Source organism: Pelophylax lessonae (genome assembly GCF_965119305.1).
Source record: "Pelophylax lessonae genome assembly, chromosome: 3".
NCBI classification, from domain to species: domain Eukaryota; kingdom Metazoa; phylum Chordata; class Amphibia; order Anura; family Ranidae; genus Pelophylax; species Pelophylax lessonae.
Window position 1 is genome coordinate 532,379,620 of NC_138770.1, and position 18,645 is coordinate 532,398,264.

Consider the following 18,645-nt stretch of genomic DNA (forward strand, 5'->3'; position numbering starts at 1 on the left):
TGTTTGGTAAAAAAAAAAAAAAAAAAAAAATCGCAAACAGCGTATTTTGATTGGTTTGCGCAAAAGTTATCGCGTTTACTAACAAAGGGAAAGATTTTTGTCATTTTTGGTGGGTTTTTTTTTAACGCGTAATGGCGGCGATCTGCAATTTTTTTTTCGGTACTGCGACATTGCGGCGGACAGATCGGACCCTTGACTGACATTTTTGACACTTTTGGGGTTACCAGTGACATTACTGCAGTAATCAGTGCTATATATATATGCACTGTTACTGCAAAAATGACACTGGCAGGGAAGGGGTTAACTGTATTGGACAGGGAGGGGTTAAGTGTGTCCTAGGGGCGTGATTCTAACTGTATAGGGACATGGCTATTGGTGTAAAAACAAAGATCAACGGTCCTACATAGTAGAACCGTCTGATCTTCATTTTTACACCAGGGAGAATGACGGGCGGCTTGTTTACATAAGCCGCTCCGCCTTTCACCTTTTCACCTTCACCGGAGCGATCGTAGTGTGACCGGCGGACATCGGGTCCGCCGGTCACACGCACTGACTTGTCAGTGAACGAGACGCGGCGGGCAGGCGCGCGCCCGCCCGCAATTGGCTCTCAAGTCAGTGACAGGCGAGTGACGTACCCATACGTCACTCTGCCTGGCCGGGGCTGACCGCCGCAGTATATAGTCGTGCGGCGGTCGGCAACCGGTTAAAGTTATTCTAAAGGTTAGATTTTTAATGTTATGGTAAACTTAGCTGATCAGTTTAAGGGCTCTTTCATACGGCTGCTCCGATTTCTTCTTCCGCTGCGGCACTTTTTTTTTTTGCACGGACACAGATGACACTTGTGTTATCCGCTCCGTATGTCCGCATATCATCCCATCCGTTTGCGGATGATATACGGACATAATGTATGTCTATGGGGATTGCAGATGTTAGCGGATGACACCGTTGACATCCGATTTTGCATCCGTTCCGTTTTTTAAACGGAAGAAAAATAGTGTTCTGTTCCGTTCCAAAAATCGGAACAGAACTGAAAGGACGAAAATTGGATGTCAGCGGATGGTCATCCGCTGACATCCGCAATCCCATTGACATGCATTATGTCCGTTTTTCATCCGCAAAAAAATGGGATGAAATACGGACATGCGGAGTGCCCGTGTGAAAGAGCCCTAATGGTTTTGCACAGATCGGCCCCGATCCTCCTCTTCTGGAGTTACCCACCAGTGCTCCTGGCTCATCCTCTCTTCCTAGTGCCCACACAGCAAGCCACGACCTGGTGATCGCAGGTGCATGGAATATTTAGTCTCCTATAAAAAAAAAAAAAAAAATTCACATTTTTTTTCACCTGCAAAATCAAATCGCATTTATTATTTATTTTTTAAAGGTGAACTTTGTCTTTAAACCATTGCAGACCCCAGCCATAAATGTACTGTAGACGTGTGGCCCACACAGGAAAGCGACATACCCATGCATCGCTGCCTGCTTCTGGGTTTAGGGCACATGCATGTGCGCCCCCCTCCGCTAGCACCCACAGTGATTGTACACAGCGAGAGCTTGTCAGCAAGTCCGGACAATAATATTTACGGCTGAAACCTGTTGATTGGCTGTGTACAATCACAGCCCAGAGCTCTGCATTGATAAACAACACAGAGCTCTGTACAGAGGGAGAGATCTGTCAGTTTCTTATCACTGCAAATAGATCTTTTACTAAAAACAGCATGAGTTACACATAATCCACATAGTTAGGCACACATTTAACTCCTTGATCACCCTACCTGTTATCCTCTTCCCAGCCAGTGTCATTAGTACAATGACAATGTATAGTATCACTGGTGATGCCAGTGGCAGTTAGTCAGTTCCCCCCAGCGTCAGATTGCCTGCCACACCACTGAAGTCCCATTATAAGGCGCTGATCACCGCCATGAGTATAAGAAAATTAAAATTCCAGTTTATATACCATAGCTTGTAGATGCTATAACTTTCATGTAAACCAATAAATACACACTTATTGGGAGTTTTTTTTTTTTTTTAACCAAAGACATGTAGCAGAACACATTTTGGCCAAAAATTATGAAGAAATTTACATTTTTTTATTGGATAGGTTTTGTAGCAGAAAGTAAAAAACATTTTTTTTTTCAAAATGTTCAGTCTATTTTGTTTATATCTCAATCAAATTGGTCTGCATGGCTGTCTTCCCAGAAGGAAGCCTCATCCAAGGATGATGCACAAAAAAGCCCACAAACAGTTTGCTGAAGACAAGCAGACTAAGGACATGGATTACTGGAACCATGTCCTGTGGTCTGATGAGACCAAGATAAACTTATTTGCTTCAGACAGTGTCAAGCGTGTGTGGCGGCAACCAGGTGAGGAGTACAAAGACAAGTGTGGCTTGCCTACAGTCAAGCATGGTGGTGGGAGTGTCATGGTCTGGGGCTGCATGATTTCTGCCGACACTGGGGAGCTACAGCTCATTGAGGGAACCACGAATGCCAACATGTACTGTGACAAACTGAAGCAGAGCATGATCCCCTCCCTTCAGAGACTGGGCCGCAGGGCAGTATTCCAACATGATAACGACCCCAAACACACCTCCAAGACGACCACTGCCTTGCTAAAGAAGCAAAGGGTAAAGGTGATAGACTGACCAAGCATGTCTCCAGACCTAAACCTTTTTGAACATCTGTGGGGCATCCTCAAACGGAAGGTGGAAGAGCGCAAGGTCTCTAACATCCACCAGCTTTGTGATGTTGTCATGGAAGAAAACTCCAGTGGCAACCTGTAAAGCTCTGGTGAACTCCATGCCTAAGAGGGTTAACCACTTCCCGCCCGTCATATAGCAAAATGACGGCCGCAAAGTGGTTGCTCTATCCTGGCTGGGCATCATATAACGTCCAGCAGGATAGACCGCCCTGCGTGCCCCCGGGGGGGAGCAAAGAGCGGTGATCGGTGGTGCAGTGTGTCCCGGTTAAGAGCCTATGATGTAGAATCTTTGCCCTGTGACCAGCAGTGTCCAATCACAGCTGGTCACATAGTAAATAGAAAGTGCCATTAATCGGCTTTCCTCAGTTCGCACCTGACAGGCGCGAGTAGAGGAGAGACGATCGGCGGCTCTCCTGTAAGGGTGGGTGGTCTGTGCTGGTAATCAGAGCATTGATTACCAGTGCAGACTAGGCTTGTGACGGTATCAGATTTTCATGCTGCGATTAATTGATTAAGGTTTTGCCACGGTATACGGTATTATCACGGTATTCTATTATTAAATTTAAATTATTAAATTTCCACCTCACTTCAATTTCATTGCTGAATTTAGGGGCTTTGGTTCACTTATGCACATTATTATATAGTCAGTCAGTACAGACTCTGTGAACCAGGCCTAAAATAGGTCATCAAGCAGTGTCTGGCCTAACTGGTGATAACTGGTCCTGGCGCTCGGCTCCGATCCGATGGCCTGGTCATTAAGAGGGCAAATCCTTGTGGTCAAGAAGTGGTTAAACCTGAAGGAGGTGTTGTTTATAAACGACTTTACTATTGCTTTAGGCCTGGTTCACATGTATGCGGGTTGGTGGTTCACATGTATGAGGGTTGGTGGTTCACATGTATGCGGGTTGGCGGCCCACATTTGCACAGGCATAGCAGCCCATTGATTTGAACGGGCTGCTATGCCCTCATTTTCCGCAGAAAAAAGGTGCATGCAGCATTTTTTTAAAATTCAGTGGCCTTGAAATCCATCCTGCTTTTGCACCATGCGACTAACCTGCAGTTCCTGCTCTGGCAAGCTTTCTGCATTTTTTGTAGACACTGCTTGATGGCTATATAATAATGTAATGTGGGCTGCTATGCGTGTGGGTGTGTATATATATATATATATATATATATATATATATATATATATATATATATTTATTAGAGCTGCACGATTCTGGCCAAAATGAGAATCACAATTTTTTAGCTTGGAATAAAGATCTAGATTCTCTCACGATTCTCTGTGTAACAAAAAAAAAAAAATTGGGATAACTTTACTGTTACGTTTTTTTTTTTTTTTTTATTCATTAAAGTCTAATCATTGCGTTTGAAAGACTGCTGCGCAAATACAGTGTGACATAAAATATTACAACAATCGCCATTTTATTCTGTAGGGTCTCTGCTAAAAAAATATATAAAATGTTTGGGGGTTCTAAGTACTTTTCTAGCAAAAAAAAAACTGATTTTAACTTGCAAGCAACAAGTGTCAGAAAAAGATCCAGTCTTTAAGAGGTTAAACTTCCTTTCTCCCTGGCAGAGGGAAGGAAAAGATACAATGTAATCATTTTTGTTTATAGTTAGGAGACTTAATGCTGAAAGGGGTTAGCTGTGTGAGTGAATGAGTCATCCAGCTCACTGAAATGTATCAATTCACAAGTCAGGCAGACTTGACAGAGAAACTCGGTATTTTAAAAATGCCACAATAACAATACCGTGGCTATGCAATACCGCGATATATCGAATTACCGAAAACCGGCATATGTCTAGTGCAGACGCTTGGGGGATGCCACTTGAGCCTCGCGGGATTGCCCACCCATGGCCACCAGGGATGCCAAACTCTGCTCAGAGAGCCTGTCAGTGCCCTCCTCATCAGTGCTGCCCATCATTGCCATCTATCAGTGCCCATCATTGCCACCTATCAGTGCTGCATATTAGTGCCTCATCATCAGTGCCACCCCATCAGTGCCACCCCATCAGTGCAGGAAAAAACGTATCTATTTACAAAATGATTTGTTTAGCAAAAAAGAAAAAACCTTGCGGTGATCACATACCAAAAGAAAGCTCTAATTGTGGGAAAAAACTGACATAAATTTGATTTAGGTACAGTGTTGCATGATCGCGCAATTGTCATTCAAAATGCAACAGCGCTAAAAGCTGAAAACTGGCCTGGGCAGGAAGGGGGGGGGGTGAAAGTGCCCAGTATTGAAGTGGTTAAAGCGGAGTTCCACCCTACTTTTTAACTTTACACCATCAGTAGCATTAGCACATTGTAAAAACGATTTGGATATTTTTTTTTTCGTTTCACTTATCTTACTTTTAATGAGAATTTACTTACCTTCCTGCCACTTCCTCCTTATGCAGCCACGGCCCGCAACGTCATTTCCTGCTTTGCATTGACTCCTGGGAGATGAGTGTAATCAATCCCAGGAGTCAATGTGCCTGCACCGGTGTCCCTCGTCACTTCCAGTGCAGGTGCGTCATTCCCTGCTGAATGAATGAGAACAGCTTCTGGGCATGCACAGAACCAGATGTGGGATGACGCGCCTACGCCGGAAATGATGAGGCATGGCATTCGAAATCCGAAATCCAGGAAGAGGGACACTGCGGCTTCAGCTGCCCACACCGCAGATGGCAGCCCTGGACAAGAAATTTACAAGGTAAGTATTTCATCCTGCAGGTAAGCTAAACAGGGGACAGTTCAGAGGCTATCGTTGCTTAAATGCACTAGCCCTGTCTGTTCTAGGAATATTTTTATCTAAAAAAAAAAATAATAATTTGGGCAGAACCCTGCTTTAAGGCAGTGCTAAAAAATAATGGTGGCCACACAAAATGTTGACACTTTGGGCCCAATTTGGACATTGTGACTTAGGGGTGTACTCATTTTTGTTACCAGCGGTTCTGACATTAACCACTTAAGCCCCAGGTGATTTTACCCCCTTCCTGACCAGGCCCTATTTTGCGATTCGGCACTGCGTGACTTTAACGGACAATTGCGCGGTCGTGCAACGCTGTACCTAGACGAATTTGACGTCCTTTTTTTCCCACAAACAGAGCTGTCTTTTGGTGGTATTTGATCACCTGTGCGATTTTTTGATCATGCGCTATAAACAAAAAAAAAGAGCGTCAATTTTGAAAAAAATAACAATATTTTTCACATTTTTTATATGAAATTCCCCAAAAAAATTTTTAACATTTTTGGCCAATTTTTTTTCTGCTACATATGTTTGGTAAAAGGAAAGAAAAAAAAATCGCAATAAGCGTGTTTTGATTGGTTTGCGCAAAAGTTATTGCGTTTACTAACTACGGGAAAGATTTTTTTTTTTTTTTTTACATAGCAGGACCGTATGATCTCTGCTGTTACACAAGGGAAAATGACAGGCGGCTTTGTTTACATCAGTGTTAATTTTGGCAGCAAATTTCAATTTAGTTTTAGTCTTAGTCTTAGGACTAAAATGGCATTTTAGTTTTAGTCCTATTTTAGTCTTCTGCAAGTGTTTTAGTCGTATTTAGTCGACTAAAACTCCAGTATATTTTAGTCGACTAAAACGCCCTACATTTTAGTCGACTAAAACTCATTTTAGTCATCTATAATCGAATGGGTGTAGTTCAATTGTGATTTGTAATGCATTATTTAAGCATTTCTCTACAATTTCCAAACTCATTATATACTACTGCTGGTCCTGGAGTGAAAAATCTAATATGTTATTATTTATGCTTTGAGCATGCACCAGTGTTAATTTTTGGCAGCAAATTTCGATTTAGTTTTAGTTATAGTCTTTTGACTAAAATGCTATTTTAGTTTTAGTCGTATTTTAGTCTTAAGACTAAAATGCCATTTTAGTTTTTGTCGTATTTTAGTCATCTGAATTGTGTTAGTCGACGAAAACGTTTTAGTCGGTTTTAGTCGACGAAATTAACACTGGTTTACATTAGCCGCCTGCCTTTCTCCCTCTGTAACTGATGATCACGAGTGACCGGCGGACATCGTGCGGAGGTGTCTGTGAACGAGCGGGAGCACGCCCCCGGTGGCGCGCGCTTGCCCCCTATTAGCACACAGAAGAGTGACGTACCGGTACGTCACTTTGCCTGCATGGGGCTGATCGCTGCAGTATATATACTTGCGACGGTCGGCAAGTGGTTAATAGCTGTGTGTTGTTATTTTGAGGGGACAGCAAATTTACACTGTGAGACCCCATTCACACTAGTGCGACTTGTCAGGCGACTTGGTCGCCTGACAAGTCGCGGTGGGTCGCCTGCCATTGATTAGCACAGGACCCATTCTAATAGGAGCGACACAAGTCGCTCCGACTTAGAAAAAGGGTCCTGTACTACTTTGGGGCGACCTGGAGGCGACTTGCATTGACTTCAATGATATGAAGTCCATGCATGTCGCGATGAGGTCGCGGTGCACGCTGTGTACCGTGACTTCACAGGTCGCCCCAGCAAGTAGCGTCGCCCCTGTCTGAAGGGGGTCTTATACAAGCTGTACACTCACTACTTTACATTGTAGCAAAGTGTCATTTCTGCAGTGTTGTCACATGAAAAGATATAAATTTACAAACATGTGAGGGGTGTACTCAATTTTGTGAGATACTGTATAGCATTAACAGTTTACAACATGCGCTTTACAACACATCTGTCAGAAAGTGCATTGGGGTGCCATGCAGAATTAACTGCACCATACCAGCACCTCTAACATGCGCCGCCGCAAATAGAAGGGCGTAAATGGGACCTCAGTGTTCTTAGTGACACCATAGTTTTAAAAAAAAGATCTTTTATTAGCAAAAAGAGAAAACAAACGAGACCTATACAGACATATATGTTTAATATCATCCCCCAATCACAATGGGAGGCCAGCATGCACCTAAGAATGGCTCACCAAATATGTACAAAGTCTGATTATATGGGAGCCAACAAGATTGCAATAGAAGACTCCGGAAGTATAATGGTCAGAAGTATGTTTCCACATACCCTGCAGCACATAAGGTGTCACACACCCTCCAGTCACTATACAACAGGCTGTGAATTATAAGGTGTCACACACCCTCCAGTCACTGTACAACAGGCTGTGAACTCTCTCCACAACATACTATAGTGCGGCTCCCTATTACTGTACCGCACACAGGTGTTCGGCTCCGGAAGATCCCAGCCTCCCACACTTACGGCTCCATGGCGCCTCCAATGCTTCCTCAACCTCCAGTCCGTCTTTCTTCAGCTGCCAACTCACTGAGCAACCCAGCCGCTTCCACACATGTTTGGGAAACACCTTCTTCCGTATACGTCACACTCTGCCCCCCTTCTCTAGGCTTCCCTCATTCCAGGGGAGGGAAGGGAAATAGTTGCTGGGCTACATCCGGCAACAAAGTCGCCATTTTTAATACTGGCAGGAAAACAAAATACCTCGTCAAGCTACTACTGCAAAGACAGGCCATTTGCCCACGGGCGTATGAAAATAGGCTGCATTTTTCTCTGAGGGAACTTGGCAGAGAAAATGCTTCAAGTGTTGCATGTTAATGCACGTTTACGAGCGTACATTTATGCAATTACTGCGTTTAGATGTGTAGGAGCGTAAACTGCTGACTAGAGTGTTCATTTATTCTAGCCATTTGAATAAAATGATGCGCATATGCCCACGTTTATGTACATTTAGGAGTATGCAGGCATAAATTACGCTGAAAAACTCCTCTCTGAACGCAGGTTTGGGGTATTTTTTTTTACTATAGCCCATGAACTCTGAATAAATCCAGCCGATTATGGCGCCTACAGAAAGGGATGCTGATATTCCCAGCATGCAAGGGGCTAGAGAGCTGCTTCAGCCTTAAAGCGGAGTTCCACCCAAAAGTGGAACTTTCACTCATATGCTTCCTCCCCCCCCTACGGTGCAACGTTTTGCACCTTTCAGGGGGGAGGGGGGAACCGGTACCTGTTTTTTGACAGGTACCCTTCCCCACTTCCGGGTGACAGCACTGCGGCGCCATCCCTCAGAAGTTCCATCCTCCTTCCCCCGCCGCCGAGCCAATTAGAATGCGCAGCACGCTTTGCGCATGCGCAGTAGGGAACCGGCTGTGAAGCTGAAAGGCTTCATTGCTGGTTTCCCATAGAATGAATGGCGGCGGCAGTACATGACAGCCGACCCGAAAATCGGCTGGGATGCTGACATCACGGGCTCCCTAGACAGGTAAGTGTCTGCTTATTAAAAGTCAGCAGCTACAGTATTTGTAGCTGCTAATTATTTTTTTTTTTTAACAGCTCTAAGCTAGCCATACATTATACAACTGTGTTATTCAATTGTCTTTAGATTTACCTTCAACGTATAATGTATTACAAGAGCCTGCTTGATTGCATACAAATTGAAATGTTTAGGGTTGACCTCATATTATATGGGTTTTGTAAATCTAAAGGAAAATTGAACAAGAAAATTGTATAATGTATGGGCAGCCTTAAGCTTGGTTCACACTTTTGCAGCTCTGCGAATGGGTTGCTGTGCCTGTGTTTCAAAGAAAAAGGTTCCTCTACCATTTTTAAAATGCAGAGGCAGGGAAAACGCTTGGTGCTATTGCACTATGCGATTTCTTGGCGGTTCCCAGCAAAGGTGCATCATTTGTAGATGCGTAAGGGTGTCATTAAGAATGAATAGCAGCTCTGTGGGTGCCATTAATAATAAAAAGCGGCCCTGTGTGTTTTTTAAAGAGCGCCAAGTTTTGGCTGTGGGTAGTTGTGGGAACAGGTGCAATTCCCGAACCCACGATCACCCAAAATTGTGTAAACCAGGCTTAGTCAAGTATATGTTGTATCGTCAATCAATCAGAAAAAATGTTTACGATTAAAGCATACTGCATGTAATTCTGTACTCTTTTACATGTTATAGAGCGGCAGGATTTAAACTGAGCCATCATTGGGATGCAATAGCATGCACATGTTAACGTGCTCTGCAATAAGGCAGTCTGTTCATTTGAAAGGAATGCCATGCAAACCAAAGAAAGTTCATGTATTATGTATTTTTTTTACGTATGGTAATGTGTTGTGTGCATTGTGGTGCATGGCAACGCATTTCTTTTACTAAGGTGCATTGGGGTAAATAAATCAGGATGCATTGCTTGGGCCTACACACTGTCACATGAGGAAAGGGAAGCCTGTATGAGCCCTGATAGAGGAATGGAGCAGGAGGCAAGGCATGCCCAGTAAAGGTAAGTACAGTAGCAGTAGTAAGTACAGTAGTAGCAGTAGATGAGGGGTTGCTTATCTATCTATCTATCTATCTATCTATCTATCTATCTATCTATCTATCTATCTATCTATCTATCTATCTATCTATCTATCTATCTATCTATCTATCTATCTATCTATCCTGAGACTCTTAGCAGATTGTAGGGTCAGACAGAACCCTCTCAACTTTACAGAGCTGAGATTTAAATATGACTTTAGCTTCCTATATACACTATATTGTTTAAAAGTATTGGGACACCTGCCTTTCGACGCACATAAACTTTAATGGCATCCCAGTCTTAAGCCCCATACACACGTATCGTCGGCCGAACGATCGGCCGCCTTTTGTCCCCGGGCTGTCGTGTCCGCTGAAAAGTGCAAAAGACTGCACACGAATTTTGTCCGCCGACTGCAGAAGTGATGTCATGTGATGGTTAACTTTCCCTGTGTTTTTTCTTTTCTGAGCATGCCCAGTCTTGCAAATCTGTTGTCTGTCGGCCGAATTCTGTACTGACTGGCGAACAATCGGCCGTTCTGGTGTCGGCATACAAAAATTTTAATGCTTGCACGACAGATTCTGTTCGGCCGAAAGTCGGCTGTCGGAAGCATCATACTAACAAGCCGAAAATCAGCCGAACGGTCGTGTGTACGGGCCTTTAGTCCGTAGGGTTCAATATTGAGTTGGCCCACCCTTTGCAGCTATACCAGCTTCAATTCTTTTGGGAAGGCTGTCCGCAAGGTTTAGGAGTGTGCCTATGGCAATGTTTGAGCATTCTTCCAGAAGCGCATTTGTGAGGTCAGGTACTGATGTTGGACAAAAAGGCCTGGCTCACAGTTTTCGCTCTAATTCATTCACAAGGTGTTCTATCCAGGTTTAAGTCAACCCCAAACTCGCTCATCCATGTCTTTATGGACCTTGCTTTGTGCACTGGTCCAAGTGATTTGGTGGAGGGGGGGTTATGGTGTGGTGTTGTTTTTCAGGGGTTGGGCTTGCCCCCTTAGATCCAGTGAAGGGAATTCTTAAGACGTCAGCATACCAAGACATTTTGGACAATTTCATTCTCCCAACCTTGTGCGAACAGTTTGAGGATGGCCCCTTCCTGTTCCACCATGACTGTGTGACCAGTGCACAAAGCAAGGTCCATAAAAACATGGATGAGCGAATTTGGGGTGGAGGAACTTGACTGGCTGACCTCAACCCAATAGAACACCTTTGGGATGAATTAGAGCAGAGACTGCGAACCAGGCCTTCTCGTCCAACATCAGTGCCTGACGGTCACGCATTCCCATAGACGCACTCCTAAACCGTGTGGACAGCCTTTTGACAACATAGTGTATCTCTGTTTCTACCAAGTTATTTAAAAAGGTTTCATAAATAAATTAAACAAGAAAAAAAAAAAACAGCCAGGGTTTTTCTTTGGCAGAAAAAAACATGCAACATCTCTTCTACCAAAAAAAACAACCCTTTTTGCTCATATCCCAGGCAGTTTTATCTGTGTGTGTTGCCGGTAGCACATAGAAGAATGCTTATATTCATCTATCAAGCTAGCTATTCCTCAGATCTTCCCTCACTTCCAGAGCTACAGCCTGCAGCTGAATCTTCATTTCTGACACTTCCACGTGTGTCAGATGTAAGTGATTCCACCCATGGACCCCTACCTCATTATAAGGCACAGAAATGACCCAAGGGCTTGTGGATGGAACCACAACATGGAGCAGGAGACAGCGGCTTTTGACAAACCCTGAACTGTGTTAGATGTGTAGGTTTTGCAGTAGGCTGCAGCCCTGCAAAAAAGCAAAAATCAAAAGGAATGGTTGGTGGGATGGGGGAGTAAGTGCCGGTTCACACTAATGCGATCACAGACATCGCATATGATTCGGAGCGCACTGCTCCTAAAATCACATGCGATGTCTGTGCGGTGCAAATTCAGCCATACAGTTTGTATGGCTGAATTCGCACCATAATCGCAGTGGACTCGCACAGGAACCTTTTTTTGGTCCGCAGCAGAATTGGATCGCATGGTGGTTCACACTAGTGTGATCCAATTCATGTGCGAACTGTCAGATCGCACTGTGATATGCGATCTGATCTGGGGGTGTCGTTACCTTTGAATTGACACCCCCAGTGTATCGCATATGGCAGTGTGAACTGCCTGTTCTGCGGATGCGATGCAGGATCACGCAGTATATTCGCAGTGTTCCCACATCGCAATAGTGTGAACCGGGACTAAACAATCTTCTTTTGCAGAATGTGTTTTCTTTTTTTGCTTTAAACAAAAGTGACGTTTCTTTTATATCTAGATGAGTGGTCCCGAAACTGCAGCCCTTTGCATGGGGCACTATTCTGCCCCTCTGACACCAAAAGTAGGGCATTATTTAAACCACTGAGCCACAATGATGGGGAACCATTTCTCCCACTGCCTCCAATGATGGGGAACAATTCCTCCCACTGACACTAATGATGGGACACTATTCCTTCCACTAACACCAATGATGGGGCACTTTTTCTTCCACTGCTACCAACAATGGGGCACAAATCCTACCACTGCCACCAATGATAGGACACAAATTCCCCCACTGCCACCAATGATGAGGCACAAATCCTTCGCTGTCACCAATGATGGGGTACAAATCCTCCCTCTGCCACCAATGATAGGGCACAAATCCTCCCGCTGACACCCTCCAACTTACCCTCCAACTGCCACTAATAATGGGACACTATTGCTTATGCCGATACTAATAATGGGACACTAATATCAATATTGCAACACTATTCTGACACCAATGTTGGGGCATTTTTCCTCCCACTGACGCCAATGATGGGGCACCGTTCTTTCCACTCACACCATAGATTGTGCATTATTCTTCACACTGACACCAACAGCGGGACACTATTCTTCCCTATGGCAGCAAAGATAGGAAGTTATTCTTCCCACTGATACCAACGATAGGACACTATTACTCCCACTAAACACAAAGATGGGGCATTATTGCTCCCACTTACCACCAACTTTGGGGAGGTTTTACTCCCACTGACCACAGGGCATTGTTTGCCTTAGCTATTAACTCTATATACATTCACTTTTTTTTTTTCTTTAACAGTATATACTTTCATCTTTTATTAGGAATGTTATAGATTTTGTCTGTGCTAATAATAGTTGCATAGAAAGATAAAATATAACTTAACACACATTAATAACAGCACATGCACATCCTGAAACGGCCCTGGCTATCTGGATCATAGAAATTGAGAATGACTGGAGGCCGGAGGGAGGTACTGTTTTGTTATTGTATTATTTTTGTCTAGAGTTTTGTTTTAGGGGTTTTAAGCAGAGCTGGTGCATAGACTGACTTAGCAGTTTCAGGAAATTCCCATTCTCTGTATAGTCCAACATACCTATAGTATAGTGCTTTTAGCCCATGCTAAATAGAAGGCTGCTGAAGGGTACCATGCTAAGAGCCAACCTGTAGGCAGTTCTGTATAACAAAAGACTGACAGACAGACTACAGAGGCATTATTACAGGAGATGTTAGTCTAAGCCACATTTCCTAAAATACATATATATTGTCCACTATACAGTGCCTATTGATATCATACTACCTATATTTTAAAGCATCAGCATAAAATTACCATTGGTGATGAGCCAGTTTATTGCAGTAATACTCTAAAGAGGCAGCAGTGACAGGTGAATTTTAGCAGGAGCCATATTACGGTACCTGTAGTAGCGATCATCTCTGTATGGTGTCAAGTCTTCTTTCAATTCCTTGTATGCATCACTGACCTTTTTGCAGAAATCTTTAAATTCATTGCATAGGGCACTTTCAAATGCTGCATAATCTGGATCCATCCTGCTATATTTTATCGGCCATACATCAGGTGAAGTGGAAGAACCAGGAATCACTGAAAGGGTAGGGGCTGCCTACAATTTCCATTGATTTGTTTTCAGTGCATTGTCCCTCGACTTCTATGTCATCTGATTCTTTTTTTTTCTATTTGCTTTTGGCTTCCTGAACACCTTATTGAATTAAAGCAAGCCAGCTGCTTCGTCTCTATGCAGAAGCAAATGATGCTGCTATGGGGGAGTGTAGTTCTGTTTGCAGGGAGACCACCCACAAGATGCATCATAGACATAGTGCTGCCATCTATGCAGGTTTCCATAGGAATTACATCATGAACTACATGATGACAGCAGAGCTGGATACTGTAGCTAAAAGGCTGGGCACTGATGATAAATCCTACACAAGACTAACGTATTTATTTAACCTCATCCTATCCAGATGTCTTTATTTTATTTGTATGGTTAAAACCCTAAAGTCTTACTAAACCCAGGACAGGACCCTACATTTACTATATCTGGTCCCCCACAGTACACAGAACATGGAAATGCAATTGTTATAGTAAATGTAGCACCCTCCTAGGTAGGTGCTAGAGAGAGAGTATCGTTTTTGGATCCTGTCTGCTTACCAGGGGGATTGCAGCTAAATCTATATTGTTCTCTGCTTACCAGAGAGCAGGATCTGCTAGTAAAGTCTGCTCAATGTGCTCAGGTGCAACTCAATCTGTCTGCAGAGTGATTCACACTTGTCCAATATTGAGGCATTTTGGACAGTGGGAGAAAGCCTGACAAATGAGTGCACAGGCATTTAGTACAGCCCTGGTGATTTGGCAGAGGAAAAGTGCCTCGGTGCATGCTGGGATAAATGGCATGAGCACACATGTTAAGGGTCTTTTGTCTGGATAGCGGAGTCCCAGGGGGAGGGGGCAACTGCTTCCTCCTCTGTAGAGGTGCCATGTCAAGGTCAACTACCTGAGGGCCTAAAAAGAACTAGAGAGGATCTGAACCCAGATGTCCTGTGAAGCTGACTCGAAGGGGAAAATTACGGAGAATCTGATTCTGCAGTACAGGGAGTACAGATCTGTGTCAAAGGGCCTGACCTGAGGGGGCCACCCCTGCAGCTAGAAGAGTAAGTGGACAGGTGTCAGTAAAGGGGAGGCTAGTGAGTGAGGAGGTAAGAAGGGATGTGTGAACTGGACCCTAAGTGACCGTGTGCTGGTAATCAGAGGAGGCCCAACAAGTCATTATACAGCAAGCAGTCGTTTGCAAGCTGTGCGCCAGGAACTTGGGGTTATGTGAGGCCTATGCAACTAGGGTCTCAGATCTGTCCCCACATCACACACCGGGCACAGAGCGAAGCCTACTCCAGTCTGATCAGGAAAGTGGAGACCCTGTACACCCCACCTGGGAGAGGAGACAGGCAAAAACTTCCCAGGTTCTCACACTTCCAATGCCTTTTCTAAAGGAAATAGACATATGAGTGCTGCCAGCATTTCTACAGAGGTTGAAAGGGTGGGGGGGTCAGCCTGTAAGTGCTCAGACCATACGCCTTAAACTGCATCAAATTGGTCTGCATGGCTGTCGTTCCAGAAGGAAGCCTCTTCTAAAGATGATGCACAAGAAAGCCCGCAAACAGTTTGCTGAAGACAAGCAGACTAAGGTCATGGATTACTGGAACCATATCCTGTGGTCTGATGAGACCAAGATAAACTTATTTGGTTCAGATGGTGTGAAGCTTGTGTGGCGGCAACCAGGTGAAAAGTACAAAGACAAGTGTGTCTTGCCTACAGTCAAGCATGGTGGTTGGAGTGTCATGGTCACAATTGGGCACAATTGGCCATTTTCCCTCCCCGGTGTCATGTTACTTGTTAGTGTTACAAGGTCTCAAGTGTGAATGGGGGAGCAGGTGTGTTAGATTTGGTGTTATCGCTCTCACTCCCTCATACTGGTCACTGGAAGTTCACCATGGCACTTCATGGCGAAGAACTCTCTGAGGATCTGAAAAAAAAAAATTGTTTCTCTACATAAAGATGGCCTAGGCTATAGGAAGATTACCAAGACCACTCAGAATAGGCCTCCTAATGGTCGACCAAAGGAGTGGAGTGCACCTGCTCAGCATCATATCCAGAAGTTGTCTTTGGAAAATAGATGTATGAGTGATGCCAGCATTGCTTGCAGAGGTTGAAGTGGTGGGGGGTCAGCCTGTCAGTGCTCAGACCATACACCGCACATGGCATCAAATTGGTCTGCATGGCTGTCGTCCCAGAAGGAAATCTTTTCTAAAGAGGGTGCACATGAAAGCCCGCAAACAGTTTGCTAAAGACAAGCAGACTAAGGACATGGATTACTGGAACCATGTCCTGTGGTCTCATGAGACCAAGATAAACTTATTTGGTTCAGGTGGTGTCAAGCGTGTGTGGCGGCAACCAGGTGAGGAGTACAAAGACAAGTGTGGCTTGCCTACAGTCAAGCATGGTGGTAGGAGCATCATGGTCTGGGGGTCCATAAGTGTTACCGACACTGGGGAGCTACAGTTCATTGAGGGAATCATGAATGCCAACATGTACTGTGACATACTGAATCCGAGCATGATCCCCCTCCTTCAGAGACTGGGCCACAGGGCAGTACTCCAACATGATAACAACCCCAAACACACCTCCAAGATGACCACTACCTTGCTAAGGGTAAAGGTGATGGACTGGCCAAGCATATCTCCAGGCCTAAACCTTATTGAGCATCTATAGGGCATCCTCAAACTGAAGGTGGAGGAGCGCAAGGTCTCTAACATCCACCAGCTCAGGGATGTCGTCATGGAGGAGTGGAAGAGGACTCCAGTGGCAACCTGTGAGGCTCTGGTGAACCCCATGCCCAAGAGAGTTGAGGCAATGCTGGAAAATAATAATGGCACACAAAATATAGACACTTTGGACATTTTCACTTGGGGGTGTACTCTGGTTGCCAGCGGTTTAGACATTAATGGCTGTGTGTTGAGTTATTTTGAGGGGACAGCAAATGTACACTGTTATATAAGCTGTACACTCATTACTTTATATTGTAGCAAAGTGGAATTCCTTCAGTGTTGTCACATGAAAAGATATAATAAAATATTTACAAAAATGTGAGAGGTGTACTCACTTTTGTGAGATATTGTGTGTGTGTGTTTGTGTGTGTGTGTGTATATATATATATATATATATATATATATATATATATATATACACAGTGCCTTGCGAAAGTATTCGGCCCCCTTGAACTTTTCGACCTTTTGCCACATTTCAGGCTTCAAACATAAAGATATAAAACTGTAATTTTTTGTGAAGAATCAACAACAAGTGGGACACAATCATGAAGTGGAACGAAATTTATTGGATATTTCAAACTTTTTTAACAAATAAAAAACTGGAAAATTGGGCGTGCAAAATTATTCAGCCCCCTTAAGTTAATACTTTGTAGCGCCACCTTTTGCTGCGATTACAGCTGTAAGTCGCTTGGGGTATGTCTCTATGAGTTTTGCAGTTTTTCGAGAGACTGAAATTTTTTCCCATTCCTCCTTGCAAAACAGCTCAAGCTCAGTGAGGTTGGATGGAGAGCGTTTGTGAACAGCAGTTTTCAGTTCTTTCCACAGATTCTCGATTGGATTCAGGTCTGGACTTTGACTTGGCCATTCTAACACCTGGATATGTTTATTTGTGAACCATTCCATTGTAGATTTTGCTTTATGTTTTGGATCATTGTCTTGTTGGAAGACAAATCTCCGTCCCAGTCTCAGGTCTTTTGCAGACTCCATCAGGTTTCCTGTATTTGGCTCCATCCATCTTCCTATCAACTTTAACCATCTTCCCTGTCCCTGCCGAAGAAAAGCAGGCCCAAACCATGATGCTGCCACCACCATGTTTGACAGTGGGGATGGTGTGTTCAGGGTGATGAGCTGTGTTGCTTTTACGCCAAACATAACGTTTTGCATTGTTGCCAAAAAGTTTGATTTTGGTTTCATCTGACCAGAGCACCTTCTTCCACATGTTTGGTGTGTCTCCCAGGTGGCTTGTGGCAAACTTTAAGCGACACCTTTTTATGGATATCTTTAAGAAATGGCTTTCTTCTTGCCACTCTTCCATAAAGGTCAGATTTGTGCAGTATACAACTGATTGTTGTCCTATGGACAGAGTCTCCCACCTCAGCTGTAGATCTCTGCAGTTCATCCAGAGTGATCATGGGCCTCTTGGCTGCATCTCTGATCAGTCTTCTCCTTGTATGAGCTGAAAGTTTAGAGGGACGGCCAGGTCTTCGTAGATTTGCAGTGGTCTGATACTCCTTCCATTTCAATATTATCGCTTGCACAGTGCTCATTGGGATGTTTAAAGCTTGGGAAATCTTTTTGCATCCAAATCCAGCTTTAAACAGTATCTCGGACCTGCCTGGCGTGTTCCTTGTTCTTCATGATGCTCTCTGCACTTTAAACGGACCTCTGAGACTATCACAGTGCAGGTGCATTTATACGGAGACTTGATTACACACAGGTGGATTCTATTTATCATCATTAGTCATTTAGGTCAACATTGGATCATTTAGAGATCCTTACTGAACTTCTGGAGAGAGTTTGCTGCACTGAAAGTAAAGGGGCTGAACAATTTTGCACGCCCAATTTTTCAGTTTTTTATTTGTTAACAAAGTTTGAAATATCCATTAAATTTCGTTCCACTTCATGATTGTGTCCCACTTGTTGTTGATTCTTCACAAAAAATTACAGTTTTATATCTTTATGTTTGAAGCCTGAAATGTGGAAAAAGGTCGGAAAGTTCAAGGGGGCCGAATACTTTCGCAAAGCACTGTATATATATATATATATATATATATATATATATAT

The 18,645-nt window shown here is 43.9% G+C and overlaps 1 protein-coding gene across 2 annotated transcripts in view; it reads right to left on the minus strand.

Annotated features, from left to right (window-relative positions):
• TMEM181 (transmembrane protein 181) overlaps positions 1-14,040 on the minus strand; it is a 130,403-nt gene extending 116,363 nt beyond the window's left edge. The window contains exon 1 of one of the 2 annotated variants that reach the window (XM_082251621.1): positions 13,663-14,040. In XM_082251621.1, the coding sequence (XP_082107747.1) occupies positions 13,663-13,793 (131 nt within the window). In that variant the 5' untranslated portion in view covers positions 13,794-14,040. Of the gene's footprint in view, positions 1-7,902; positions 8,029-13,662 lie in introns of those variants that run through there. The other variant, XM_082251622.1, reaches the window with a different exon arrangement.
• Between the last annotated feature and the right edge of the window lie 4,605 nt (positions 14,041-18,645).